The 27,570-nt window shown below is 36.7% G+C and overlaps 1 protein-coding gene across 1 annotated transcript in view; it reads right to left on the minus strand.

The window, feature by feature from the left end:
* The window catches only part of LOC134848884 (zinc finger RNA-binding protein-like), a 49,725-nt gene extending 27,128 nt beyond the window's left edge, over nt 1–22,597 (minus strand). The window contains exon 1 of the mRNA XM_063866400.1: nt 21,858–22,597. Coding sequence (XP_063722470.1) covers nt 21,858–22,562 — 705 coding nt within the window. The 5' untranslated portion in view covers nt 22,563–22,597. The remainder of the gene's footprint in view (nt 1–21,857) is intronic.
* Nucleotides 22,598–27,570: the final 4,973 nt, after the last annotated feature.

Genomic DNA, 27,570 nt, shown 5'->3' on the forward strand with positions numbered 1-27,570 from the left:
ATGTTTTTAGTTTGGAGCAGTGGCCAAAGCAATTGAAGTGCTTTAATGGTTTTTAGTTCTTCGGTGCCTACTGCAAACTCGTAAGGTGTGTTTTGAATGAGGTTATATATTTTGTGATTATATTTAGTATTGTGAATGAATTCTAATATTGGGATTTCTATAGGCTGGATAAATTCATGCGGGATAAGGAAGGGTCGGGATTCTTCAGCGTTAAAGGTCTTCGTGATGGGACAAAATATATACATTTGTGTTACTGGGTCATAATTGCGGAGGATGCCGTGGAGGTTAGTATCTTTGATGCAATAAGTGAAATTAAGGAAAAATGGAGATGTGTATATTGAGTTAAGAAACTGAAAACGATGATGTGGTTGTCTCGATGGGGTATGCAAATCAAAATGATTTTGTATGAAACGATAGTATGTATTTGTGTGAGTTTGTTTAGTGCGCAACATAATATCGTGGGAACAGTGCAAATCGCGTTCATGTGGTGCAAGAAAGTGAAAAGTTAGTGAAAATAACTGAAATTTGTCATGGAAACTTTCGTAAGCTTGAATATCATTTAGTGCTTCAGAAATGATGTGATCATATTTTCTATCAAAAATATTAAGTGTGAATACATATGACGTTTTGATGAAAAATTTTTCTGTTCTGTTAGTTGTGGGTTAGCGAAGCGGTCTTCATCTAAAAATTGATCTTGATTAGGTCGGATGATATTGTGGTCGTAATATTCTATTGTAAATTCGTTAGCTCGGGGTGCAGTGAATGTTTTTAGTAACTTTTTATATCCTACGTAAGTAAATTGTCTAGGCGTTAGTGTTGCAGTGAGTCTATATCACATGTTTTTGTTCTTTTCTATGTCGCCATGAGTATTAGTTAATGGCAGGCAAAGGGGGTTAGTAAAATGATAATAGGCTGTCCAATGAAGTGTGGGCATTAAAACATGTTCATCTACAAAACTACGTGTGTCATTAGTGTCGTTAGGTGTATTTAATGTATATTGTGGAAATGAGGGTAAGGTGATCGCTAGGAAATCTTTTGTGTTGGTGTGTTGTGGGTGATTAATATATTCGCGGGCTGTTCCGGGTTTGGTCGTGAATGGGTGATTTGGGAATTTTCGTTTAAAAGTGCGATAAGCTCGGTTAGTGCTACTAGGTGTTTCGGTGGATGTGGATGATTGTGCTAATGATGCAGTGTAAGATGGGTTTGAGGATTCTATTGTGGATGAAAGTTGATTTATCGTGAGGGTGTTAGGGTGTATTAACTGTTGTTGTAGGGTAATGAAATTATCGAGTTCCTGGGAAATTTGGGGGGTATCTGGAGAATTATTATATGATCGGTCGGAATGAAGTGGAGAGTAAGTTGGGGTCACTTGCGAAGCATAAGAAGGAGTGGAAAGGGATGGGAGTGAATTATTTGAAGGGATTGGTTGAAAAGGGGGTTTTGAAAAAACTGAGGAGTTGGTCTGAAAATTATTTGAAGGAGATGGTTCGGAGTCTGCAAATTCGTCAGGGGTTTCTACATTAGGGTTATTTAGTTGTGAGATAGAGTATAAAACTGAGATATCTGAGTTAGTATCAGAATTCGTGCTTGATGATAGATAAATAATCGGAAAATTGGGTGGTGGGAAAGCAAAAAGTGGGATTATTGGGATTGGAGTTTGGAGGTTGGCTGGGTGGGAATTTGAGCGGTGTAGGGATCCAAGTTGTCGGCTCATCGTGGGCTAAAAAAATGATTATTTTGAGACTGAAAAGTGGTGGTATGGGGTTGTTCGATAATTTGTTCGTATGTATTATCATTTGGTCTAGAATTTGGGTTATTTGTAATTGCTAGGTTTCGAAAATTACGTGGGACTAAAGATAATGGATGGTTTTGTGGTAGGGGTGGCAACTGTGGTGCGGTAGGTGTTACTTCTATATTATTATGTTCTTCGTCGTAAGTGTTCTGTCTTGTCGCTATTTTCGTGTTATATTCTTTGATTTGTGCGTCTAAAAGTATCTTGTTTATTGATGATGAAAAAATTCCAAAAAATCCTGCAAACAGTATGCGTGCTACACTTGCTTGTCTGTTTACTTGTGTGTGTGTATAGCGCATGTGTTATAGATTCATTTTAAGAGTGAGAAAAGAAATCCTATAAAGTTAAACATTGCGTATAAGATAGTTAACTTTTCTAAGATGTAATAGGGCCATCCTAGAAAAGCTAGAATTTCATTCTTTAGGGTGACAAAACTAAAAAAATTTATAGGTGAAATATCTTGTGGTCTGTATTTTTTGCCGTTTAGATATATATATAATCTTTAATGTCTTTAAAATATCAGCTATAATCTTGTGTATAAATATCTGCAAATCCTGCGGTTTCAGCAAGTTTTCTTAAATTTTGATCAATTGATTGTCTTTGTATAGTGTCCATTTGTGTTAAAAATTCTTGGAATTGTTGTGTTCTAATGTGATGTTGGATATCTGATTTAGAATATATTCCAATTGATTGTAAATCAATATTTGGGTTTACAATCAATTGGAATATATTGATTGTAAACCCAAATATTGATTTGGGTTTAGCTCTGATGCTTTCGGGCAATAGCTCTGATGCTTTCGGGTGAAAAATTTTTGAGTGGTTGCATTAACGTAGGGTATGGAGTGAGATATTAATCTTCATCAGGATTCAACTGTACTACATTGTGGCTATTTTCTGATCCACATGGGACTGCGGTATCCCAAAAATATGTTCGTCTTGAGAGTGTGTCAACAAATTGTACTTTATTTTTATAGAATATAGGGATTCTTTTATAACAACGTTTATCTTCAAAAACATATAGTGGTGATACTTTTTGGGTACAAGTATAAAAGCATAAAATATTTCCTTCGTAGTCTAAAAAATTTGATCTATTTCCTGATAATAAGTATCCTGCGTAGGGTATTTTTAATACTGCTAGTGCGAGTGATTGTAGGATTTGTGTCCTCTCTAATTCACATGATTGGTGAAGTGTTTCTAATTCGGAGAGTGACATTTCTTGAAAAATTCGACTAATTGTGTAGTCTAACTTCATATCTAAGTAAATATCATAATGGATATTACCAAAGTAGGTGTTATTCATTAGTGATAATTCTTGTAAACGTGTACTTCTACTGTCATGTGGCTTTAGTTTTCCACCAGGTTGACCTGTGCTTTTTTGAAAGTTAACTGGTATGTATGATGTTTCTTCGTTTAGAGGGAAATTTTTCCAGTGGTCATGTCGAAACCTTTTTCGTATTCGACAAGTATTTCTGAATATTGTGTTTTATAAAATGGGTTTCTGTATTTGCATGCAATTTCTGTTTCTTGATATATTTGGAAACGTGTTAATTTATTTTCTATATTATGAATGTTTCTAAAATCATTACTTTGTTTTCGAGATGGATTTACTTGTTCGTACGGGATTGATTCGACAAAATATTTTTCGTGAAATTTTATCATTCGAGCGTGTATTTTCGCTACTTGAAATGTTGTGCATGTATCTTCGGGAAACCAAACAATTGTTGCTTGTGTCCGTGTTGTAGGGTCACAATAACCTTGATCATTTTTGCAGGGTAATCTAATTCCTTGATAGATCATTGTGTTATCTGATAAATCTCGTGTGAGTTGTATTTTTTCGAGTTGTATTTTCCAATCGAAAAACATTATTTCTTGATATCCTTTATTTTTTGTGTCCGCTTTGCAGTTTGAGGGATCATTTATTCCAATGTTTGGTATCCAGTGTTTATCGTGTATGTCGTAAGTTAATCTTCCGTGTGCGCCGTTGTATGGGTATTTTTCGTCTAGTCTTATATGTCCTTGATATCTTTCAAGTTCTACTTGATGTACAGAATCAGCAAAGACTTGAAAATTTACTATTTTTCTGTCTGTGTTTTTATTTCTTGTGATATTTAGTCTTAGTAACTCGTTTTTACAATCTTCGGGATTGAGATGTAAAAGTCGTTCTATATTACTCTGGTAGAATGATTCGTGGTCAAGTCGGTTTTTATTTCCATTTGAGACTTGTGAACAATGTACTTTCTTTTCAGAAAATGTTGCTGTGAATTTATATCCTATAACTGTTGTTGCTCGGGCTTTTGAATAAAGTGTCGCTATTACATTTGTAGTTTCTATAGCTTGTGGTTCTGTTTCGCATTGTGATACTTGATTTATTGCATATTTGTGTAGTGTTTTTTGTTCGTTTTCTTCACAATCGTAGTGTGTTACTAATAAATCCTGGAGTCCTGTGCGAGGAGAAGGATTTGTGTTCTGGTCGGAAAATATTAGAAAGAAATGTTAATATTTATATTTTTAGAATATACATGTGTATGATAATCCTGAGTATGGGTTATAAAATGTGATGTAACCAATTGTGTTTTTGGTATATCTATCGTACTTATATATTAGTTCAGTTGTTATAAATGGTGGTGGCGATTGAGCTGTTATATTTGGTGGATTTAATGGGTAAGGATGTTGAGCAATATTATTAAGTTTGATCGTGATTTCGAATTTTAATTGGAGACTATTTTGTTGGAGTATTTGAATATTATGTTCACGAATATCTTCGTGGATATCTTGTCTATATTGTAGTCTATTGAGTGCCCAACTGTGGAGTCGGTTACTATCTTGATGTTGCCCAAATAATGGTGGGGGTGCTACGAATGTATTCCAATCTAATCAAAAAGGGATATTTGTTGATGATTGTTCTCGATATCTAGCGTCGAGGTTATTTGGGAAATTTAAAGGGAAAAGCGTCGGTGAAGTCTGACTTAATGATGGTGTTGACGGTAGTGACAGTGTTTCTGGTAGTGATGATGATGTTAATGTATCTGTAGAAATGTCTATTGGGTCGTTTACTAAGTTTGGTTCACCTTGTGTATATGAGTGCGTTGTCCAATATGGTAGTCGTGTTGAGTTTGGGGGGGTTAAAGGGATTTTCACGTATTTGTTCAGATGTTGGTGTTGAACCTAAGTAATCTGAGGGTATACTTGAGGTGCTACATTGTGAAAGGAGTGGGGGAGCTTCTTGTAATGTACTATTTGGGTTTTCTGAAGTGGTTGGTGTTGGTGATTGGGGTATATCAAAATGAACTCTGGGGGTTTGAAAACTTCTGTTTCGTCGTGGATGTATAATTTGTCTATTTACTTCGATTGTGTTTTGGTTTTGACTAATATTTCTTACTCTACTTAATCCTTGTGGTAATGTTGGGTAAAAATTATATGTTGGTTCACTTAGGGGTGCCTGTCGCTGAACTGGTTCTAATGGTTCGGATAAGCGGGCGTGTCGTTCTTCAAAAGTGTATGGGTTATCTTGGACAGAAATTCGTGTGGATGTTTGGGAGTTTTGGGTAGTTGTAGGTATTGTCGGGTTTTCTTGGGATGATGTCGGTGAAGACTGATTTTGTGATTGTTGGTTAGCAATTTTTGAAAGTATTGATTGATTTTTTTTAGTGGAAAAATTTATGTTTATTGTAGTATTCTTCAAGGAAAAGAGTTAAAAGGATTGTGGCTAAAGCGAATGTGATTATTGCCTTTTTTATACATTTGCACATTGTCAATATTAGGGATGATAAAAATGTTATGAAAATTACAAATAGTAAAAAAATATCAGTTCTACTAAAAATTGTTCGTATCATTTAAATATACTTTGGATTATCGTACCTGTGAATATGGTCAATGATTTGGGAAAGTTGGAGATATATTTCAAATAGGGAGTAGAAAATTTTAAAAAATGTTGCAAAAAATTATTAAAATGATTATAAAAGCTTCAAAAGTATCAAATAGAAATATGAATCAAAGTTTGAGTAGTATAAAAAGGTTTATGAAAATGTTGAAAATTGTATTGTTAAAGAGATTAACTGATCGAGAGAAGAGCATTTAAGAAATGATTCCATTGCCGAATATTTTTTGTTGTTTGAGGCGAGGTTCAAGTGTGGTCGAGTTATTTATTGGTTTTTTGACAAGTGGGTTGAGTTTTGTGAAAAGTTGTTGGGGGCTAATTTTATGGTGTTCGGGAGGTCTTCTTTGCTTTATTTTTATTTGTTGGGTGATCTGGGGTATTTTTGAGATATTTGTACTTTAGGCCAAATGAATATGGTCCTTTTTTACTTTAGGCTAATTTACCATTTTTGGTTGGAGGGTTTTTGAGGTCTGAGTTGGGAAAATATTGTTGATCTTTGCGTTATTAGATAGGGGAGGGTTATGATATTATGGTGGTATTTATTTTAGTTGTCAAGTTTGAGCGGTTTGCTTATTTTTGACCTGGAGGTTGTAAAGTTATAGTTATAGATATGCCTGGAGTTTAATATCTTTAGTCTAATAGCTTGGAGTTAGAGATGTAGAAGGTGACGGATTTAAGTGAATCCTATTGGCTGAATCTGAACTAGAATTGTTGTGTTTGTCAGCATGTTATTTTGAAAAATGAAAGTTCAAAATAATTCAGAGGTGCAAAGATTGTTAATTTGAAAATTAAAGTTGTTTTTGAAATTCAACTTTTTAAAATGTTTTAGATTGTGGGATGAATAATTTGTAGTTTTTACGTGGTTGATTTCTAAGTCGTGATGATTCTCTGTGTTTTGATTTCTCTACTTGTTCTTGTGGTAGAATTTTTTCTATCATTTTCCTATTTTTTCTTTCTTTTTGAGGTATTTTTTGGTTTGGCGTTTTAATATTGTTTTGAGTTGTGGTTTGTTTTGAATTTTGTTTTTCATGATGAACGTTGTGTGGTTCATTTATTTCTTTTTCTATATGATTTTGAATAACTTTTAAACCTGTGAAAGAATATAATTGAGTTAACTCGCGTAGCGCGTCCTCTTTTGGGTAATAGGGCAATAGATTGTTGCGATGTTGAACAATTTCCTTTTGATTCGAGTCTGTGAGTTTATACGTTACGTCAGTGGGTTTGGCAATTATTTGGTATGGTCCTTTTCGAAGGGGTTGTAATTTTTTTAGAAATTCCTTTTTGTGTATTAAAGTTAGGTATTAAGACAAATGTTCCAGTTTTTAAATCTGTGGCTGGTGTAAAGCGTGAATTAATTTGGTCGTTAATATTTTGCCTTTGTAACAATTTCTTTGTTACTTTTTGGTAAATTTCATTGTGTTTTTTTATCTCTATTTAAAATCCATTCGGTGTGTGTGCCGGAGGCTAATTTAAGAATTTGTGGGTGATGAAAATGATCTTCATCATGTGTGTGTAAAGGTAGGTTATAAAAAATTGAGTCTTTGCTTGGTTGACAATAACCTTGTGCATTTTTATGAGAATTTGCTGTAAACATAATAGGCTTACGTGGCTTTTGATTAAAAACCATTTCGTATGGTGACATTCCTAAAGTTGTCGTGATTTGTGAATTATATGCTAAGGGAAATAATTTTACATCTGCTGACCATTCTGTGTACTTTGTATCATTTCAATTTATGATACATCTGAGATATTCTTGTAGTGAACGGTTCATACCTTCGACTAAACCGTTTGTCCAAGGTGCATGAGATGTACGTGGTTTATGTTTGATGTTATATAAGTGGCATAATGTGATGATTTCATTATTTATGAATTCTGTACCATTGTCTGTAACTAAGATTTCGGGTAATCCGAACTTAGCTATCCAGTGTTCATAAAGTGTCGTGTAGGCATAATAAGCGTTACAATGCGGTACTGGGTTGAGTGCTACATAATGTGTAAATGCGTCGACAATTACCATAATGTAGGAGTTTCCTTCAGAGGATGGTGAAATTGGTCCTTTTGTATCGAATGAAATACGATGGTTAAAATATAAACTTTGTCCTTTAAAATCTTGTTTTTGTGCTGTTTGTTTTTGATTTGGGTATGGTTTCTTTAAATGACATACTATGCAATCATTGCATAATACTTTTATCCAAATTGGTGCATTTGGAAAAAAAAATGTTGTGTAAAGTTTGAGTATGTTTTCTCTGTTTTTTTGTTTGAGTATGTTTTCTCTGATCCGGAGTGGCCTTTGGTATTTTGGGTATTTGAGATGTTAAAAGCTATTAATATCATACTTAAAGGAAGACAGGGAACTCTAGAATCATTTAATTGATATTCTAGAAGATCTGTATTTTCATTAATTGCTGTGTTATTAAATTTTCGGAAATATCGGAGGAGTGTTTTATTTCCTAAAATTGTGGTATCTGTTTTTGCGGACTGAGTTTTGTATTTGTGCCATGATTTTAATTGTCTAATTACTGGATCAAGATTTTGATATTGTTTTGAGAGTTCAAGTGTAATTTTATCTGTTGGAGGGAGAAAATAATTGTCAATTTCTATTTTTGACAGGGGAATTGTATCAAGTGGTTCATGGAGGTCAAAAACTTGACTTATAGTGTATTTTGAATCATTTGTTTGTGGTCCTGATAAATTTATTTTATCAGTTAAATTTTCTTTTCAATTAATGGAAAAAGGTCTTTTTTATGCGAGTGGTGTTTTATTCGTTTTTGTTGAGTGTTATTTTTTATCCATTGTGAGTATGGAATTGGTTTGAAAATTGATGTTCCTAGTAAATCAACTTCGTAATGATTATTCTGGCAATCTAAGTAATATGGAAAATGTTGTAGGTTATTTATCTGTGATTGATCAATGTCAGTTTTTACTGCATATTTGCATTCTAGTCGGGGTGATGTTTCATCTTTTGCGAGATAAAATTTAATATTTTTTGGTATTTCAACTGTAGTTTTTCGTGTAAGTAATTCAGGTGGCGTATTTTGACTTAATGTATCTGATAACGCAAGATTTTCTCCTGCTGTCCAAACTATATGTAAGTTTGGAAATTTCATTAGAATTAGTTGAAATCTATAAACTCTATGATTAGGGTTGGATTTTTGTGTAAAGAGAAAAATAATTGGTTTATGATCTGTGAATAGAACTGTTGGGTGTTTTGATCCAAGTATCAGAAATTCATATTCTGTAAGTGTATAGATTATAGCTGTACATTCTCTCATTAGAGTTGAGAGTCGTAGCTCTGCTTGAGTGAATAATCGTGAATTTGCTGATATAAGGTTCATTTTGTCTGTACCACTATGTGATTGTAGCAATGATGCGCCGATGCCAAAATTTGAAGCATCGCACATTGCGTAGATTGGTTGATTTGGATCTGGAATTGTATTTGAGATTTGTTCAGTCAAAAGTTTTTTAATTTCTTCAAATCGTGTTTGATGTTCAGTGGTCCATTCAAAGTTATTTTGTTGTCTGAGGATATTAAAGAAGGGTCATAAGTATAATTGCATTTTATAAACATATTTGCTTGATAAATTTAACATTCCAAGGAATTCTTGGATTTTCTTTTTGTTTGTTGGTGGCTGAAGTTTTTGAATAGCATCAATGCGTGATTTTAATGGAGTGATAGTGTTTCGTTCAATATTATGTCCTAAAAATTTAACTCGTGTTAGAAAGAAGTGTGATTTATCGGGAGCGGCCTTCAGATTTTCTTTCTGAAGTATTTTGTGATATTGTTCTAAAACTGTAAACATTTCTTCTTTAGTTTGTGATTGCATAAAAACAGCGTCTAAATAGGTGATTGCGTTTTTCTTGAGTATTAGTGGTCTAAAAATTTTACTCATAAAAGCTGAAAAAGCTGCTGGTCCTATGGAAATTCCATAGAATAAGCGATTAAATTCATATTGTTGATTTCCAATAACAAATTGTGTTAAACGTCGTGATTGTTCATCTAGTGGCATTTGGTTGTATGCACTATTCATATCTGCGGTTGTAAAGTATTTTCCATTTATCTTTGTTAAGATAACTTGTATTGGTTCAATAGTCCAATTGCATTTTGATTCATCAATTAGTGAATTGAGATATCTGGCGTCTAAAATTATTTTTAATGATTCACCTTTTGCTAGAATGATAACAGGGTTGATAAAAGTGTTACCTTTTGGTTGTTCTTCTTTATTTACTGGTGAGATAATTTTGTATTGTTCTAAAATATCAAGTAATCTATTTACTTTGTCGTGTAAATGAATTGGTACTTTACTGGCTCTTTGTTCTTTAAAAACTGCGTCGGGTTTTAACGGGAGATGTAGTGATGAACTGATTTTTCCAACGTCAAATTTTGATGTTGCGTAGACTGTTGATTATTTTAATAGTTGCTTTGCTAATTTATCAAATTCGGTTTGTGTAATTTGTGAATGTTCAAAATTAAACACTGTTAGAAATTTTTGTTGGTCATTTGTGTAATTTGTTATATTGAATGTTGGTTTAAAATATGGTGTTTTTGTAAAGTAATCTGTGTTTCTTTTTTCATTACTTATTATATTATTTATAGATAATTCTTCGTCAAGAATTGTGGATTGACAAATATCTAATAATTGGAGTATAAAATTAACGCGGTAGGCTACTTCATTTATGGGTGAAATCGTAGCATTTGTTTCACAATATCCTAAAAGTCCTAAGGGTAATGTTACTTGATATGGTGTATTGTTATACACGTGTAACGAAATGATGTCGGAATTCGTGTTTTTCAAATATTTGATGGATGAGATCGTGATTTTGAAAATTTTGTGAATAGGTTTAAATTCGAAATCTGACATAAAAAGTTGTTGTTTATTTTGACTTTTATCATACTGGTGAACTTGTTTTATTGAGAAATTATAAATATTTCCTGATAGTGGTTTCAGGTGTTTCCGTTGTTGATTGTAAATTGGGTAAAATTTTGAGAAGAATGGTGGTTGTTTGTTTAATCTCTGAAAGAATGTTAGGGCTGTATTTTTTGTCTTTGTGTACTTATCTTTGATTAGTATTTTACTATTTAAGATGTTGATTGTTGGTATATATTTGGATATAAATGGTATGCCAATGATATTGTGCTTAATATCGGTAATATGAAATATTTGTTTAAACGGTTTGTTTAAAATTTTATTTTGTTCCATTGTTCTCGTGGGGAGAAGGAATAATTGGATTTTTCCATAATTTACTAATGTTGATCCTTGTGCTGTTGCTAATTTACTAGAGGTTGCAAGAGGCGTTAATTTTGGATGTAATGTTTTGATTTCATTCCACGTGGGAATATTAATTATATTTGATTCTGCTCCTGAATCAATAAAAAAATCAATTTCAAGATCTGGTGGTTGAAATTCTTTGTTTCTTGGGCTTTCTAAAGGAAATGGGATTGTCCAAATTTTCTCTCTGGGTTGTTCTTTTTGTATATTTTGATAAATATGTTTTGTGTTTGAGCATTGTGTTTCATCTTTTTCATCTGGTTTAATTACCGTGTTAATTTCATTTACTTCTTGTGTAGTTTGTGTAGTATGACTGGGTCCAACATAATAGTTATGAAGGAGTTCCAATTGATTTTCATATATGTGTGATGTAAAAGGTTGTTCATATATGATAGGTTCATAGTCGTTTTCGGGGGGTTCTGATGTTGTTTCTTCATTTGTTTGCACTTGATTAATGTGTCTTTGATGTTTTGGTGTGCTACTTCTGTATCGATGTTTAGAATCATGATAATGGTTATTATTCCTGTGTGGTGACTGGGAATAATTTCTATATCGATTATTGTAACTTGAGTTTCGATTTTGTGAACTGTTTCGTGATCTGTTTTGATAATTATCGTTTGATCTGTGATAGTTTGATCTATTAGATGAATTATTTCTTGATCGATTGTTCGGATAATTTTGATTTCGATTGTTTGAGTAACTTCTATTTCTATTATGTGAATAGTTTCTATTTCTGTTGTATGATGAATTTTGCGATTGATTATTGGAATAGTGTCTATTCCTTGGGTTTGATTGGGAACTGGATCCAGAAACAAATTGTGTTGCATTGGAATTTGATCGTGAATAGCTATTTTGGTTATTTTGGCTATTCGATCGATTATATCTATTTTGTGAAGAATATCGTGTATTTCTTCGTTCTGGTGATCTTCCTCTATAACTTGAGTTATATGGTGATTGATTCCTTGTGTAATTGGTGTTGTTCGGAAGTGGTTTTCCTGAACTGTTATTACTATATATATTTTTGTTTGGTAGATTTTGATCTTTTTTCATGTATTGATAGAACGATTTATTTGGTTCTTTATGCTTTTGAGGTTTATTCTGATTGTCTTGTTGTTTTTGTCTACATTCGGAGATACTGTGTCCGTATCGTCGGCAATAATTACCCCATTTTTTTGATGGATGGTTTGCCTTTAAAGTTTGGATGTTTTTCATAGATATTTAGTATTTCAGTGATTTTTTCAATCATGTCTGTATCTGATTCCTGTATGTTATTTATATGTGTAGTGTTTGCACCACTATGGTAAAACTATGTTGAAGACTAGCCTGAAAAAAACACCGAGAGAAAACTGTCACGGAGGAAAAGTCGCGAACGAACCAGAAGAAGAAAGACAATTCCAACTCCCCAGGGAACAATGTAAGCTATGCCACAAAGTGACCGCAAAGACAAATATGTCAAGACATCGACGGGACATACACGGTGACCGCAGCGGAAAACAGGCAAAAACTGTGACGTCCGACATGTCTCAGCGATGGTGGCAAACAGTCTGAGCAGCGACGTGGAGACAAACCCGGGACCATGGGCGTGTACAGGGTGCAAAGGACCAATGAGGAGATCCGAGTGGTCAGTGAAATGCAATAGTTGCAAGCAATGGATTCATTGGAACTGCATAGAACTGGGGGAAAACGGGCGGCGGAGCAAGGACTTTAAGAGGCCATGTTGTACAGAAGGGCAAAGTCTTCGGCAGCCACCGAAACCCACGCCTCTGCAACCACCAGGCCCCTCAAGGGGAGATAAAAGACGCGAGCAGAGGGAAAGAAGAAGAACGCGACGCAAATACATAAAGAATCCCAAATGGGACGAGCGAGCGAAAGTGACGGGGAATAACAGGGAGACAGTAATATGGACGTGGAATATACAAAGGGCCAGAGTGACCTTTCCCAAAAGAAATCGTTTTGCTGACATAATAAAAGTTATAGTAAAAAGCAAAGCGGAAATCGTTCTCTTCTCAGAACTCAACGACGAAAGAGCAGCCATGCAATGGATAAAAGCCAAACAGATATACGGGGCACTAGTCCATGGAAAAAAGAGCGGCATTTTTCATAGGGATGGGTGGACACAGTTAATTGGAAAACTTAAGGGCGCCGGAAAGAGATCGGAACCAGGAGCACCGCCGTAGAAATTGACCAGTTAAGGCTCGAGGTAACACACCAACCGATCTGGTGCGGTGAGTCAATGGAGTTCAGGGCTTAGAGAGAAGAGTTAGAAGCATGCGCAACAACAAAGAGTGAGAAAACTACCCTTATAGTAGGGGGTGACTTCAATGCCTCTGTAGGGGACACCAGTCACCGGGACAGAGATCAAACAACAGGCGCTTTCGGTCAGTACCAACCCAGCGGGGAGAAACGTAATAGAATGGTGCAAAGAACAGGACCTCTGCTGGCTTAACTCCTTTCCAACCAGAAGAGAAGGGGGACGTGGAGGAACCCAGTGACAGGGACGTGGCATGAAATAGATGGATTCATGACACGGGTCAAATACCGGAAAACCGTGACAAGCACATGGACAGCGAGGATGTCGGACCACCTTCAAAAGGCCATGAGACTCCGGAGCCAAGCCAGAGATACTCCCAAACCCCACAAAGGACCTATTCAAGACAATTTGATGAACATGTCTTAAAAGTCACTTTGTTGAAGTCAAATTTAGTACTCATTAGTTCGGAACAAATCATGCTATTATTAAAAGATTTTACCGCATTTTATATTTAATGTGAGACAATTCATGTCATGAATATCCTCGGGGGAGGGAAATCTTATTTGGAACCGAAGGGGAAGGAGTTGAGCCAAGTTTTTTTGTTGTTGTTGTTGTTGTAGTACAATTAAAGTGGTCTTAAGTCTTCTTTTTTTGGGGATACGAGGGCAAGTTTCACCGCTGGTCTCGTTAAAGTACCTAGAGCTGTTTTCAGTTTACACGAGCGCGCGATGCCATCCGAGCCGGTAAAAATTTCTAACACTCGACCCAGTGGCCAGATGCCTCGTGGTGTAAAGTCCTCAAGTATCCACACGAGGTCATCTTTTTCGAGTGGTTTCTCGGGTTGCGTCCATTTATTCCTTCTGATGAGAGTCGGAGCGTACTCTTTAAGTAGACGCCTCCAGAAGCTGTCAAGTCTATCTTTTGCTCGCTTCCAGGACTTGTTGGACAGTTTACTGGTAGATGCTTCGTAGAAGGCTGCTGCTGGAGCGTAGACGAGTGGACGACCCATTAAGAAGTGGTTGGGTGTCAGTGGAAGGTCTTCGTCAAGGTCAATACTGACATGAGTTAGCGGACGTGAGTTGAGGATTGCCTCGGTCTCGGCTACGATAGTAGCAAATAGATATCTTGATTCGATCAGAACCAAGATTTAGTAAAGAATGCTCGTTTTATCATTGAGACGAGTCGCTCCCACACGCCGCCAAAATGGGTGGCAGCCGGAGGATTCGGGCGCCATTCAACATTGTGGATTTGTAGCGTTTCAGTTAGGGTGGTTTCGTTGAAGTTGATTGGTTCTGAGCGTAGTTGTTTACGCGCGCCGACGAAGTAAGTAGCGTTGTCGGAGATAAAAAGCTTAGGTGTGCCTCTCCTAGCAATGAAACGTCTAATTGCCGTTAAACAGTTGTTCGTAGTAACGTTCTCTGTTAATTCCAGGTGAACCGCGCGAGTAGAGAGGCATGTGAAGAGGCAAATATAGCTTTTTTCAGTTGTATCCTTTGTTGCTATGCAGAATGGCCCGATATAGTCAATTCCTGTGTTTTTGAACGGAAATGGGTCATCAGACGGATCGTCGATACAAGTTGGCGGCAAGTCGGCCATGAGTGGATGTAGCCCTTTGCCTTGGAATCTTCTGCAGAGATAGCAGTTATGTCTTATCTGTCTGAGTGTTTTTCGGAGCCAAATGATGACAAAATTTTGTTGCAGGTGGTTGCTAATGTACTCAGTGCCGTGATGCATGCAGCGGCTATGAGCTCTGTCGATCATCATGCGCACAATTGGGTCCTTTGCGTTAAGAACTATTGGATGCTTTGTTGCGTCCGGTAAAGGTGAGTTTCGTAGTCGCCCTCGCGCGCGAATAATACCGTTGTCGAGAAAAGGTGACAGCTGTTGCAGTTTGTCTTTGTTTTCAACTTGCTGCTTGGTTCGTAGTTGGTTGTAGGTGTCACAAAAAGTTTCTTGCTGTGATTGTTGATAAAGGAGGAGCTTAGCTTTTTCTAGGTCTTCCATAGTGGTAGAACGTTTATCGTTTCCCTTCAGTATATCGACAAAAACTATAACCCGAGCTGTGACCCGAACTAATCGAAACCAGTCTGAAAACCTGGAAGAATCGATTAAGGGTATAGTTGAGGGGCTAACCGTTGTAGCATTACTTTGTTCCATTAATTCGTTGATCCCCAAAATAGGCTCATTATGAGTAGAAATTGTGTCTACCAGGGATGTGTTTCCATTGTTCGGCTTTGCATAAAGTAAGTATTTCACCAACTGTGTTTGCGCAGTAAGTTTTCAGTTTACCAGGTGATGCGATCCAGGACAAAACAGTAGTGCTATCCGTCCAAAAGTGAGTGAGAGGGGCTTTAATCGCATTTCATCAGTAGCGAACTTGCATAGCCGAGCACCCACAAGGGGTAATTCCAGTTTAGGAATGCTCTCTTGGTTCAGTGGTGCTACCTTTGTTCTGCCAATCAAAAAGGTAGCGTGTATGCCAGAGCTAAAAGCAGTTCGGAAGTAGATACACGTAGCCATTGCGTCTTACGACGCGTCGCAGAAAACATGAAGCTGTATATCAATAGGTGACAGCTGTGGACCAAGTAAGCGCGGCAGCCTAACAGGGGGTACTTGTTTGCATTGGTCGACCCATTTGTCAATTATCGGAACAAAGTCACTGGGCACGGTTTCGTCCCAAGAGATACCAGACTTCCACAAATTTTGCAGAAGAATTTTGAGTTTTATGACAAACGGCGCTAGGATGCCTTGGGGGTCGAAAACCCCTGCTACTGTAGAGAGAACTGTTCGGAGTGTAGATGATGTAGTATTAGTTAGCTTGGTTGTTGGTTGCACGAATATCGCATCGTCAGTTGTGTCCCAGGACACGATGCACTGTAGCATTAGTAGAAACTTCGCCTCCATCAATGGAGTAGACCGCGTCATTAGTGTTAGATACGAACTTAGTTAGGTTGAATCCCCCCTGTCTTAGGGAGGATTTTGGTTGCGTAGTAGAGTCTCTAGCCTCGTGTGTCGTGTTGAGCGAGTGAACAAAGTCGTCCATGTAAAAGCTTTTGTGAAGCAGTTGAGCAATAATGGGTTTGATTACGCATTAATCGACAGCTGTTTGATGAAGCGCAAAGATGGCAATGGATGGTGAGCATTATGCACCAAAGATTAGTCGCGTGTATTGGTATTGTTTGATACCATTTTTAGTAGGCCAAAGGAAGCGAAGCGTATTTTGATCTTAATCTTTAATACCTATTTGCATAAACATACCTTCAATATCCGCCGATACAGCCACAGGTTTTTTCCGGAATCGTCGTAGACGTCCAAACATGTTGTTCAGGAGGTCAGGTCCAGTTTCGAGGCAAGAGTTCAGCGAGACGCCTTTGTACGTTGAGGCAGCGTTGGCCACTCTGCGTACCTTCCCGGGCTTGTTTGGATTAGTTACAGGGTGATGTGGGAGGTACCAAAGTAATTCAGGTTGTGGATATTGGAAAGTAACGGGCTTAATGTAGTTTTTTTTCCAGGTCAGTAGTAAGCGATTTCTCAAAGTTGCATGGTTTCAGGGTCTTTTCTGAGCCGTTTTTGTAGCGATAGTAGTTGAGCTTTAGCTACCGGATAATTGTTCGGCAATTTCATTTCGTTTTTCCGGAGTAGATTTATTTTGTAGCGATCTCCATCGTGCTCAATGCTTTTTTCCATAAATCTTAGTTGTCATTTGCTTTTATCAGAGTACGTAGCTTTGTTATCTTCCTGGATGCCTGATCCTTCCACTTTCCAGAATTTTTCCACTAACTCAGTGATATTAGCGTCTTCTTGATCATTTAAGTCAATGAACTTAGTTGAGTCTGAATTTGATCCGGAACTATTAGATTTCTGGTTGAGTGGGCCAGTGATCGTCCAACCTAGTAGGTTTTTTACAGCGTAGGGGGTGCCTGTAGGACCTTTCCTCATATCGCGCTCCGCAACATTCCAGAAAGCATCTACGTCAAGCAAAAATTGAACTGTGTTGTCGCCTAGTTCAGGAAAGTTGACATGTCGAAGGTGATTGTAGAGTGAGCACGTTTTGTTAAGGTTGTTTGTGTCGATGGCGTCAAAACTCAGAGCTTCAACTGAATAGACTGATTGTAGGTTGAAAGTAGGCTTTGTAGCGTTATGTGGTCCGATACTAAGCTGGACCAGCGAGGAAGACACTTTGTCCTTACTGAAAGCACCTCGTACGCTAAGCTGTAGTTGTTGGCTTGGTTTGCACTGAAGTGTTTCAGCTGTTTTGCTGAGGATATATGAGCAGCGGCTGCAGTTGTCGAGTATGGCGTAGCAATCTAGTTTGATGCCATTGTTAAACAGTGTTACCGGCATAAATTGTAACTGATTTCTGATGTTGTTCATATTTTGGATTGGATCCTCAGCTTCTTCCGAGGGCTTGGCTACTGTAGTGCCAAGCTGCATGTTATTTGATTTTTGGTTGTGCGTTTGAAACGGTTTTTTTGTCGATGTGTAGAGTTGAATGGTGTTTCCCTCCGCATTTGTTGATGAAACATCGCTTAGACGATGTGCATTCACTAAATATGTGTTGGCCTAAGCAGTTGAAGGACAGCTTATGTTGCTTCACCAGCTCTGCCCGTTGATCTACGGGAAGTTTCAAAAAGTCCGGACATTTTCCAACGTAGTGAACTTGGTTATCTATTGGACATGTTAAAGTTGTTGGTCTTGCTGATATGCCTGAAGATTTGTCGTAGTTTTGCCTGGACATAGAAGTAAATTGGTTGGGTCGGCTGTCGGATTGTTGTTGCTTCATAGGTTGGCGATTTCGACCCGCTTGGTTTGGAGTCGACGGCTCTATGTCCAGATTCTCGCATGCTCGCGAGTAGTTATTGAGGTACTGCGTCAAGTCTTTGAGTGTAGCATAATCGAGATCGTGCAGCACGCAGTGTTCTTCCCACTTCATTAGTAGACTTACTGGGAGTTTTGAGCGAGCAAGTCGGGTCAGGTTACTAGAATTTAGATCAGCGGTGTAGCCGTTGAGTTCGAAGTTGTGGATTAGTTTCCGTAGGAAAGCAGCGTATCTTATAAAGCCCTGTGGTTCGCTTAGTATTAATTTGTCAAACTTTTCAAGTTCCCTGATGAACGCTGACACCACATATTTTGGGTTACCGCATCTACACACTAATTCAAATATTGCCTGTTCATACTGAGAAGAATTGGTTCCGTAGCTCTCTATTAAAGATTTAGCATTATCAGTGCATAATGACTGCAAGTAAGTAATTTTTTCAAGCGGGCTTAGGCGTTGGTTGTTGCCAATCGCAGTCTGGAAGAGTTCGAACCAGTTGTTCCACTCCAGTGGGTTGCCGTCAAACTTTTGTAGTTTTATATCTGGCAATTTGAATCCTTTCATTTGAGTCCTTCCATATAAGCAATTTGAATTTTACTTATATGTTTTCAATTTCAAAAACTGAACGATAAAAAATTTTCAACTAATAGGTTAATTTTTACACTGAATGCTGGGCTTCAGATCAAAACCAAAAAAAATAAAAAAAACCCTGGACTGGCCGACGACATACAACTGCACTTTGCAGCCTGATTTTTGAAAAAAGTATACTGAGCCAATAAATTAAACCGAAATCATGTAGGCCGAATGAAACTTGCAAGTGAAAAACAGGGAAAATACACAAAGCCAGCATTACAGAACACCAGAAAAAATTGTATTTCCAGATGAAAATGGTTTCATCACAAGAACAACCCCTACTGTGTCAACTAAGCCGACAAAACAATTTACAGCGGAAAAAGACTCAAGTACACTGAACAAAAACAAGGTGCGGCCAAAACTTAAAGCCCAGTCCTTAGGACGTCAAGGCAACAGCATTACCTAAAGACAATGTGAGAAGGAGCCTTGATGTTATAAAGTTTGACTACTAAAGCAAAACCAATTTCTTACAAAGTTGGTTACAGGAATGAAGTCTAAATACCAATTTCAAGATACTTGCTCTAGTTATGCTAGTTTAAAAGAGCTCAACTATAAAATAAGAAAGATTTAAAGCAACTTGAAAAAATAACAAGTATTAAGAAAACTAAGCTGACATATATCCAAACAATTTTACCTCAAACAGAACTGAAAAAAAATCAAAGGAAATCAGTGCGAGGATCCCTCAAAAACGCAAGCACTCACTTATATGATAATGGTCGATTCAAATTTTACTTATTTTACTTGCAACGCATTACTTTGTTCAGAACGATTGTCAGTAGATAATAACAACATCAATTAGGTCAACCATCAAAATTTAAGGCAGAGGCGAAGCGGAGTTTCGCAACACTTGCGATACAACACAGCCATTACGTAACGAAGAAATGAAGAGAAGGAAATGAAATAAAAACTACATGAAACTCTAGCACAAAGAAAAACTAAACTTACAAAATTCCATGTTTGTTTTGAATGACGTTCAAAAACAGCCCTAAAAACATTTGGAATCATTCGGCAATGGAAAACTATGTCGACAAATTTGGTTTACTCATGTTGTTTCGATAACAAAACTTAGAGCAGAAAGATACAAGCGTATAATGCTTCTCCAGTGCTTCGAACCGATAAATGAACGTGAATTGTTCGTATTTATAAAGTATATGTTTGTTGGAAAAAAGTAATGAACGCAGTTGGAAAAGAGTAATGAACGCGAGGAAACTGAAAAAAAAAATAGTTTTTTTTTTCAAGAGCCTTCAACTTTTCTATTTCGAAGAAAAAAATAGTTGACGTTAAGGCTCTTTGAATTTGAAAACCATTTATGATGGATACTTTTTTGTTAAAATTAACGCAATCTGAGAAAACTGGATCAATGCGTAAAGTTTTTATTTCGTTGGAAAATCTGATAATTAATTTACATTTTCGAAATCATAAGTCGGTCACGTTTTTCGTGACCTTTACACTTTTGCTGTTCAAAAGTGGAGTTTGCCTTCTTTTTAACAATAGAAATGCACTGAACTTAAAAAGAAAACACAAGTCAAACCGCGAAAAATCAAAATTGAGCGAGAGCAAAAAAAAAGTCAGCAAGACCTATATAAGACTACTCACAAAAATATACTCTTAAAAATAAATGCATTTGTAAAAAAGAGACGGTGGCTTTCAACATTGTTTTAAAGTTCAAACATTGAACGATAAAACTAAATTCAACTTCGTATTTCGAGTTCAACTTCAGCAAAACCCTAAAATGGCACACAAAACTGGCCGACAGCATACAACTGCACTTTTTGTTTAAAAAACTTTTCAAACGATTTATTTAGCGAAATTACTAAAATCATTAAAAAGGATGGTGACCACCCTCTTGCAACTTGACATCACCCCACCGCTCGACAATTTCACATATTGATAAGCATTTTTTAAAATAGGACCTGTCAACACTTTAAACAAATCCTAAACGTCGTGCGTCGCAAGTTATGATGATTTGAGCAGTCGAAGTTGGAGGCAAAAATTGCAACCTTTGAGAGTTCCTTGAGAGCATCCCGCTAAAGGGGTGAGAATTTCAAACTTTGTGAAAAAAACTCAATTCCAGAAGAACTTTAGGTGTAAAAACTTAAAATACAAGGTACTGAGCTGTCGAAACTGGAGGCAAGTTTACCAACCACTGAAAGTACCCTCAAAGCATTCGACTATAGGATTGGGAAATTCAAATTTTGTAAAGTTTTTAAATTCATGTTTTTTTTTGAAAAAATATTAGAAAAACTTCATCTTCCGGAAACTAAATTGATTTCATCAGTCATATTTAAAGAGTAGAGTTGCAGCCTGTGAAAATACTTTGGCAGCACTCAGCTATAGGCCTAACAAATCCAATTTGGTGAAACTTTGCATATCTGTTTTCTGAAAAAATCATAAAAAACGTCAATTCTCGGAAACTAATAAACCATTTGGGCAGTCACATTTGGAGGCAAGAATTGCCGCCTCGGAGAAAATTTTGACAGCACCCATCTAAAGGTTTGAAAAATTTAAATTTTGCGAATGTTGATAACTGTACTTTCGATGAAAATTTTTGGAAAACTCAAGTTTGAGGCATAATTCGCAACCCCTGCAGCAACCCTGACAGCATCCCACTATTGGGTTGCTGCCTAAAAACTTCGAAGTAAGTACTACCCTCTGTTGGCAAGCTCGCAACACGTTGGCGCGACTGAGGTGGTCAGTATATTGCGAGATGTCAGTTAATACGCGTTGTATTTATTGCGAGCTGTCTTTTATTGCGATTTGTGGCATTACGAAAACAAACACTGAATTCAAACTGGGAAATCAAAAAAGTCTTAAGCATTGCAATTTACGATATAGCTTAAACGTGAAAAATATCACGTTGACAGGGTTAAAAATGGCGATAGTGAAGACAGCATTTAAATGTATAATATATAATATTTTACCACCCATCCGTTCAACAGTAACTTATTTTCAGCTCATTTATTCTGTAGCTGGTTTATACTTCGGCTGGTGTATATACAATCCAGGATATCATTATTCAGAAAGAACATACCATTCACTCTTTTCAACTGAACTGCTAACCAGAGTATATTAAATCCGCTGCATAGAAATAATACATCTCGAAGTTAATAGTTTCAAACTAGTCCCGTCCAAGCCACTGCAACCATATGCGAGCTTTATTAAGGTGCAATGCGAAGTTCAATCTTAGTTTCAAATTTTTAAAATCATCATCGCAAAATTACTTGTGCAGAGCCTAGCGGTACAGAAGTCAAATTGGTTGTTGGAATGACTTTGAAAACCTGTTGCTGCTGCTGCAGCGAGCCAGGTATCGGCTTTCCCATTTTCGTGTGCAGGCTCAGCGCTCTCTGATGCTTTTGGCCCCTGAGATGGGCGGCAAAAGCATCAGCATTAGTACAATGACAATTGCAAATTTCACAAAAATTGGGTGGTGGCGGGAGCGCGCTAGCGGTGGCGGCGGACCCACCAGTGGGACTGATAGATTCTATAGAGTCTCCCATTTCTTCCTCGTTGCCCCCGTTCAAGTACATGTTGGCTGGAATGCGCTTGCCTTGCTTCTCGGCAAGCTTCACTTTTTTAACATGCTGCTGGCCTTTCAAGTGCGCTCGCCACGAGTCTTTTCCCAGACAGTCGCAACAGCAGATCTCACAGTGGAACCGTGTCACCTTGTCCGGGTTTCTGGCAAACCAGGCCATGCGATTTTTGGAGCCCATGCCGTCGTAGGAGAAGGGTCGCTTCGGTTTGTTCGCTCCTGGTGCCCTGTGGTGGTGAATTGGGTTGGGCCTGTGAGGCAGAGTTGAAATCTGCTGGGGGGTCTGACCTGCAGGCGTGAAATTTGAGTAGCTGTTTGCCAAGCCATACGAACTGAAGTTCGGAGTCACCACAGTTTTGGTGGCACCACCAGATTGATAAGGGTTAAAGGTTGTCATCTTATCCTTTATAGCAAACACAACACTTCTCTGAAACTATTCTCATATGTTTTCATGGAGGTAATCACAGACGAAGCATCCTCCAATTCATTTATAGCCAACAGGTGGTTAGAAAAACGTAATCGGTCTCAAGGAAACCGAAAAAATGACTGTTCTTTTCCTCCAGGGTTCTTAGGTTTTACAAAAAATAGGCCACCTTAATACTCTTTAAATTTCAAGAAATTAAGTGGCTAAAAGTTTCTGACCACAAGTAACCTTATTTCAGAAAACTGGATCAATAGGCATAGCTTTTTTATTCCGATGGGCTAATCAACTAAAAATTTAAAAAAAGTTAAATACGAGGTAATAGATGAATGGTGAATCCTTTTTTAACCAGAAAAGGGTCCCAGACAACATTCGAACCTCCGCCCGTTTTGTTTCAATCGTTAACAGGTGCCTCAACCATCTGCCGTCTGAGCCATCGGACCTTTATTTGGGTCGATAATACACATGAGGAAATTAGCAAGTAAATTGTTGAAAAGTTTATTAAACATTTGAGATTCCCGTAAAAATACAAGTGAGTAAAAACTCCGCATAGAAAAATACTGCTAAAAAACTTCAAACCTCTGAGAAAATATGAGTGAAAACCTTGAGCATAATGCAAGACCATATAACAGACAACTTGAGATCAAATGATGGCTTTCTGTTAAAAAAAGGAACTCAAACAAACTTCCGACATAAAAGGCAGAAACTATATAACTTGAAAGCCTTAATATGACACAAAAATGCCAAACACAAATTACGTTGATTTCAAACTACAACCTGATTTAAATCATGCGGATAAAATAAATAAATTTTGAACTGTACACGCCTTTTTAAAGGGGCTTTGGTAAATTAGTTATTTTTGGCTCTATTTTGTGAATCAAAAAGTACGCTCCGGTCAATTATTGAGCAAATAATATCAAAACGAACCTCTTATGCAGCTCAACAGAATTTTAGAGTGGTAAAACTTTCAAAAATTAGAGTAAAACATTACAAATATGTACTTTTGTATGATTGTCCAATTTTTTAGTAACGCAGTTTCGCTTTAAATTTTAGAGTTCTACTTTTCTTAAGTTTTGTTGCTCTGCATGAGAGGATCACTTTAAAGTAATGGGCTAAGCAACCACTTACCGCGTAATTTTATGCGTAACTTTTGATTGACTAAATGAATAAAGTTTGGAATCAAACTTTAGGTCCAAATATCGCACAATATTTTTTTGTCATTTTACTTTTAGTAAAATTTTTTAGTTAAAACCAAATTTTGTCTCAAGCTAGCCTCATCTTTCGCGTTTTAATTTTCCAAATTTGATTCTTGGCATTCTAATCAGGTCTGTATTTCTTTCAACTTGCAAAAAACGGACACAAATAAGTCGAGGAAAATTAGTCGAAACCAGTTGGCCGTAGAGAACCCTACAACGTATTGTACGAAAAATGTTTTCAGCGAAAATTATATTCAGTGTCTTCTTGATAGCTGAAATGTTTTGTAATAAATTTCTATAGTCACTACAGCTGGTATTTGAAATAAACAGTATCTAGCCCGAAGAATATTTAACCGAACGGATCAAAGCGAAAACGATATTTTTATTCAGGAAAAAAAATTACCCGAAATGTCTTTGGCGCATATAAAACGTGGATACTTGTCACAAAAAATTGATCTCAAATCAGTAAAATATAGCCAATCGAAGAGTAATGAACGCAAGTAAATATATGAAAAAAACGCTGACTTTGTTGAAAAAATCTCAACTTTCGAATTTCAAAGAAAAAAATAGAGGCCCTTTAAGCTCTTTGAACTTCTAGAGCGAATTATGATTGGCTCTTTTTTGATAACATAAACCCAACTGGAGAAAACTGGATCAATAGGTTAAGTTTTTATTCCGCTGGGAAATCTTAAAAACAAATTCCACTTTCGAAACTAAAAATCGTTCACATTTTTTGTGCCATTTCCACGTTCGTATTTGGAGAGTGCTATTTATGTCACTTTCAGCAGATGAATTTCAATTGAAGTCACAAATTGCATTATACCTAAGTGCATCAGTATTTAAAGAATTTTTCCTAAAAAGAAAACAAACAAAAATCAGCAAGACCTATATAAGGGTCTTCACTACGTTCATTACTCCTAAACAAGCAATTTGGAAGAAAAGAACAGCTTAGCGCAATTTAACCGGGATGTACACAAAGATGTCAATAACAAACAATGGTCAGTTAAGTAATAAAACAATATTAATCAAGAGGTAACTAAGCAGGCACCATTTTGACTAGACCACCGTGGAGTAAAAAAAAATGTTATAAATAATATTAATCATAATAAAATTGTTTCCAGTATAGGTTCACAGCGATTTCTTGACATTCTTTAGAACGACCGTTATCTGGAAATTGAGCCCTGTGTTTTTGATAATTATTTTAGACTCGTTTAGACTATCTTATTCGGAAATGATCCAATATATTCCTAGAGATGACGAGACACTCCGTTCTTAAGGATTTTTTAAAATTATTTCTTAGAACATCTCCTCCTTATAGTGGTAGCAATCTGATTGTTAAGGCTGATTGGAGCGTTGTTTGAGGGCGTTTGTCTTCAGCAAGACTTCTAACATACGAGTGACGAATACTATGGTGTACTTCGGATGAACTAAATAATTTTCATTTTGCTGTTAACAAAGCTATCTCTTGTTTGTTACGTGCTGCCATTTCAAGAGTCAAGTTAAATAGTACAAAAGTCGATTCAATATCCGCTGTAGAGAACGGTATCGAATGTTTATCCTTTATTCTTGCTGTCCAAGTTTTTACAACCGATCCTGTTACAACTCCAATATCCCAAGCTTACCAAAAAAATGACGAAATCAGAATTCTAGATATTCCCGAAAGCTCCTCACCCACCAGAGCTGAGCGATTCAAAAACGATTCAAAAGAAGTGACTGATATATTGGAATTGATAGAATCAAACTTCTTTTGTTGTGTACAGACAACTGAAAATAGTTAAATTGTTGTCCTTCCAGAATTTTGGTACCTTCTGCGCCACTAAAACTTGGCTGAATAGCTGTACCAATTCTATATGGGTTTATCGTTTTTTTTTTCTGATTAGGTTGTTATTGCACGTTTTGACAGATCTAGTGGTTATTACGGTGGATGTCTCATAGCCATCAAGTCGACTTTGAAGGCCAAGGTGGACATCACACCGCTTGATTGTAACTCTGATGTTTGATGGGCTGCAATTCAGCAACTGCATGAAATCCTCCCGCATCATCGTCATTAACACTATCTTATTCATGAAACTTTTGAGTTTTTGTCTTCTTTATATTCTATCTATAGAAAGAAATATTCGAGGATTGGTTGCTTTGAGAAAATGTCCATCTTGGCGGTGAATTGAACTTACCAGGTTTTGATTGGAAAAGAGTATTATACAAAGTATGAAACGAGTATTCTTTTCATATTCAAGGATAACACTTTGCAGCAAATCATTCAGAAACCAACTAAGAAAACAAGGAAATTCTTGACATTCTTTAGAACGAAGGTTACCTGTAAATTGAGCCCTGTAATTTTGATAATTAGTTTCGACTCGTTTAGACTATCTTATTCGGAAATAATCCAGTATACTCCTAGAGTTGACGAGACTCCGTTCATTAGGATTTGTTTTTTTATTTCCTAAAACGTCTCTTCCTTATATTGATCGCACTCTGTTTGTTGAGGCTGATTGCAACATTGTTTGAGGGCGGTTGGCTTCAGCAAGACTTCTAACATACGAGTGACGAATACTAGGGTGTACTTCGGATGAATTTAACAATTTTCTCTTTGCTGTTAACAAAGCTATCTCTTGTTTGTTTTGTGATGCCATTTCAAGAGTCAAGTTAAATAGTACAAAATTCGATTCAATATCCGCTGTAGAGAACGGTACCAAGTGTTTGTCATTTATTCTTGCTGACCAGCTTGTTACAAATGATCCTGTTACAACTCCAATATCCGGATCGTACCACAAAAATGACGTTATTGCAAGTTCTGACAGTTGTACTGGTTACCGCGATTGTCCTCTCACAGCCATCAAATCGAATTTCAATTCCAAGTTAGACACCTTACCGGTTGATTGTAATTCTAGTTTTGGATAAGAAGCTACTTCTTTTCTATATCTTCGTTTCTGTACAAAGCAACAGTATGTAATCCTCGCGCATCATCGTCGACCTCGCGCTTCATCGTCGATATTCTCAAAACTTTCGATTTTTCGTCTTCTCTACATTCTATTCATTAAAAGAAACATTCGAAACTTGGTTGCTTTGAAAAAAAAACTTCCTTCCTGGCGGTGAATTCAACTTACCAGGTTTTGATTGGAATTATTATTTATGAAACGATTATTAAACAAAACCAAACGAGTATTCTTTTCATATGCAACGATAAAAATTTAAAATTTGCTCGATCTTAAACCAACTCAAAAAAGCGAGAATATTCTTGTCACTTTTTTGACTGATGGTTATCTGGAAATTGAGCCGTGTTTTTGATAATAACTTTTCCAATCACCAAGGTGCTGGGGTAACTTTCTCAAAGCATACATAATCTGAAGCAGTTCCGCCTGCTTAATCATGATTTTTTTTTTGACTTTACACACTTCCTTTTGACTTTAAATACTTCTTGGTTTTCTAGAATAATGCTATGATGCTTTACTTTACCCTGATGCTTTACTTTACTTGAAAACTTCGGCATATTTTATCTACCCTAAATAGCAGCCGTGTTGAGTCTATCTGCTTAAGCTTGAAGGGAAAAAGAGCCAATCTCTTTCGTTACACTACAGTTCCTCTTCTGACACCTGATGAACAAACTTCATTCAAAAAGAAAATTTCTCCAATTTTCTGATGATAGTTCTCCGAGTCGTGAACTTAAAACTTTAGAGCTTGGTAAAACTTGTTTGCTCTGCTTATTGGAACTTTGGATGCAAGCAACTCCTTTGAAGTTCAACGGAGTACTTCCAACCAGTCCTCAAAACCTGTCATTTTGTTTTGGGGAT

This window comes from Symsagittifera roscoffensis, chromosome 6 (assembly GCF_963678635.1).
Source record: "Symsagittifera roscoffensis chromosome 6, txSymRosc1.1, whole genome shotgun sequence".
NCBI lineage: Eukaryota > Metazoa > Xenacoelomorpha > Acoela > Convolutidae > Symsagittifera > Symsagittifera roscoffensis.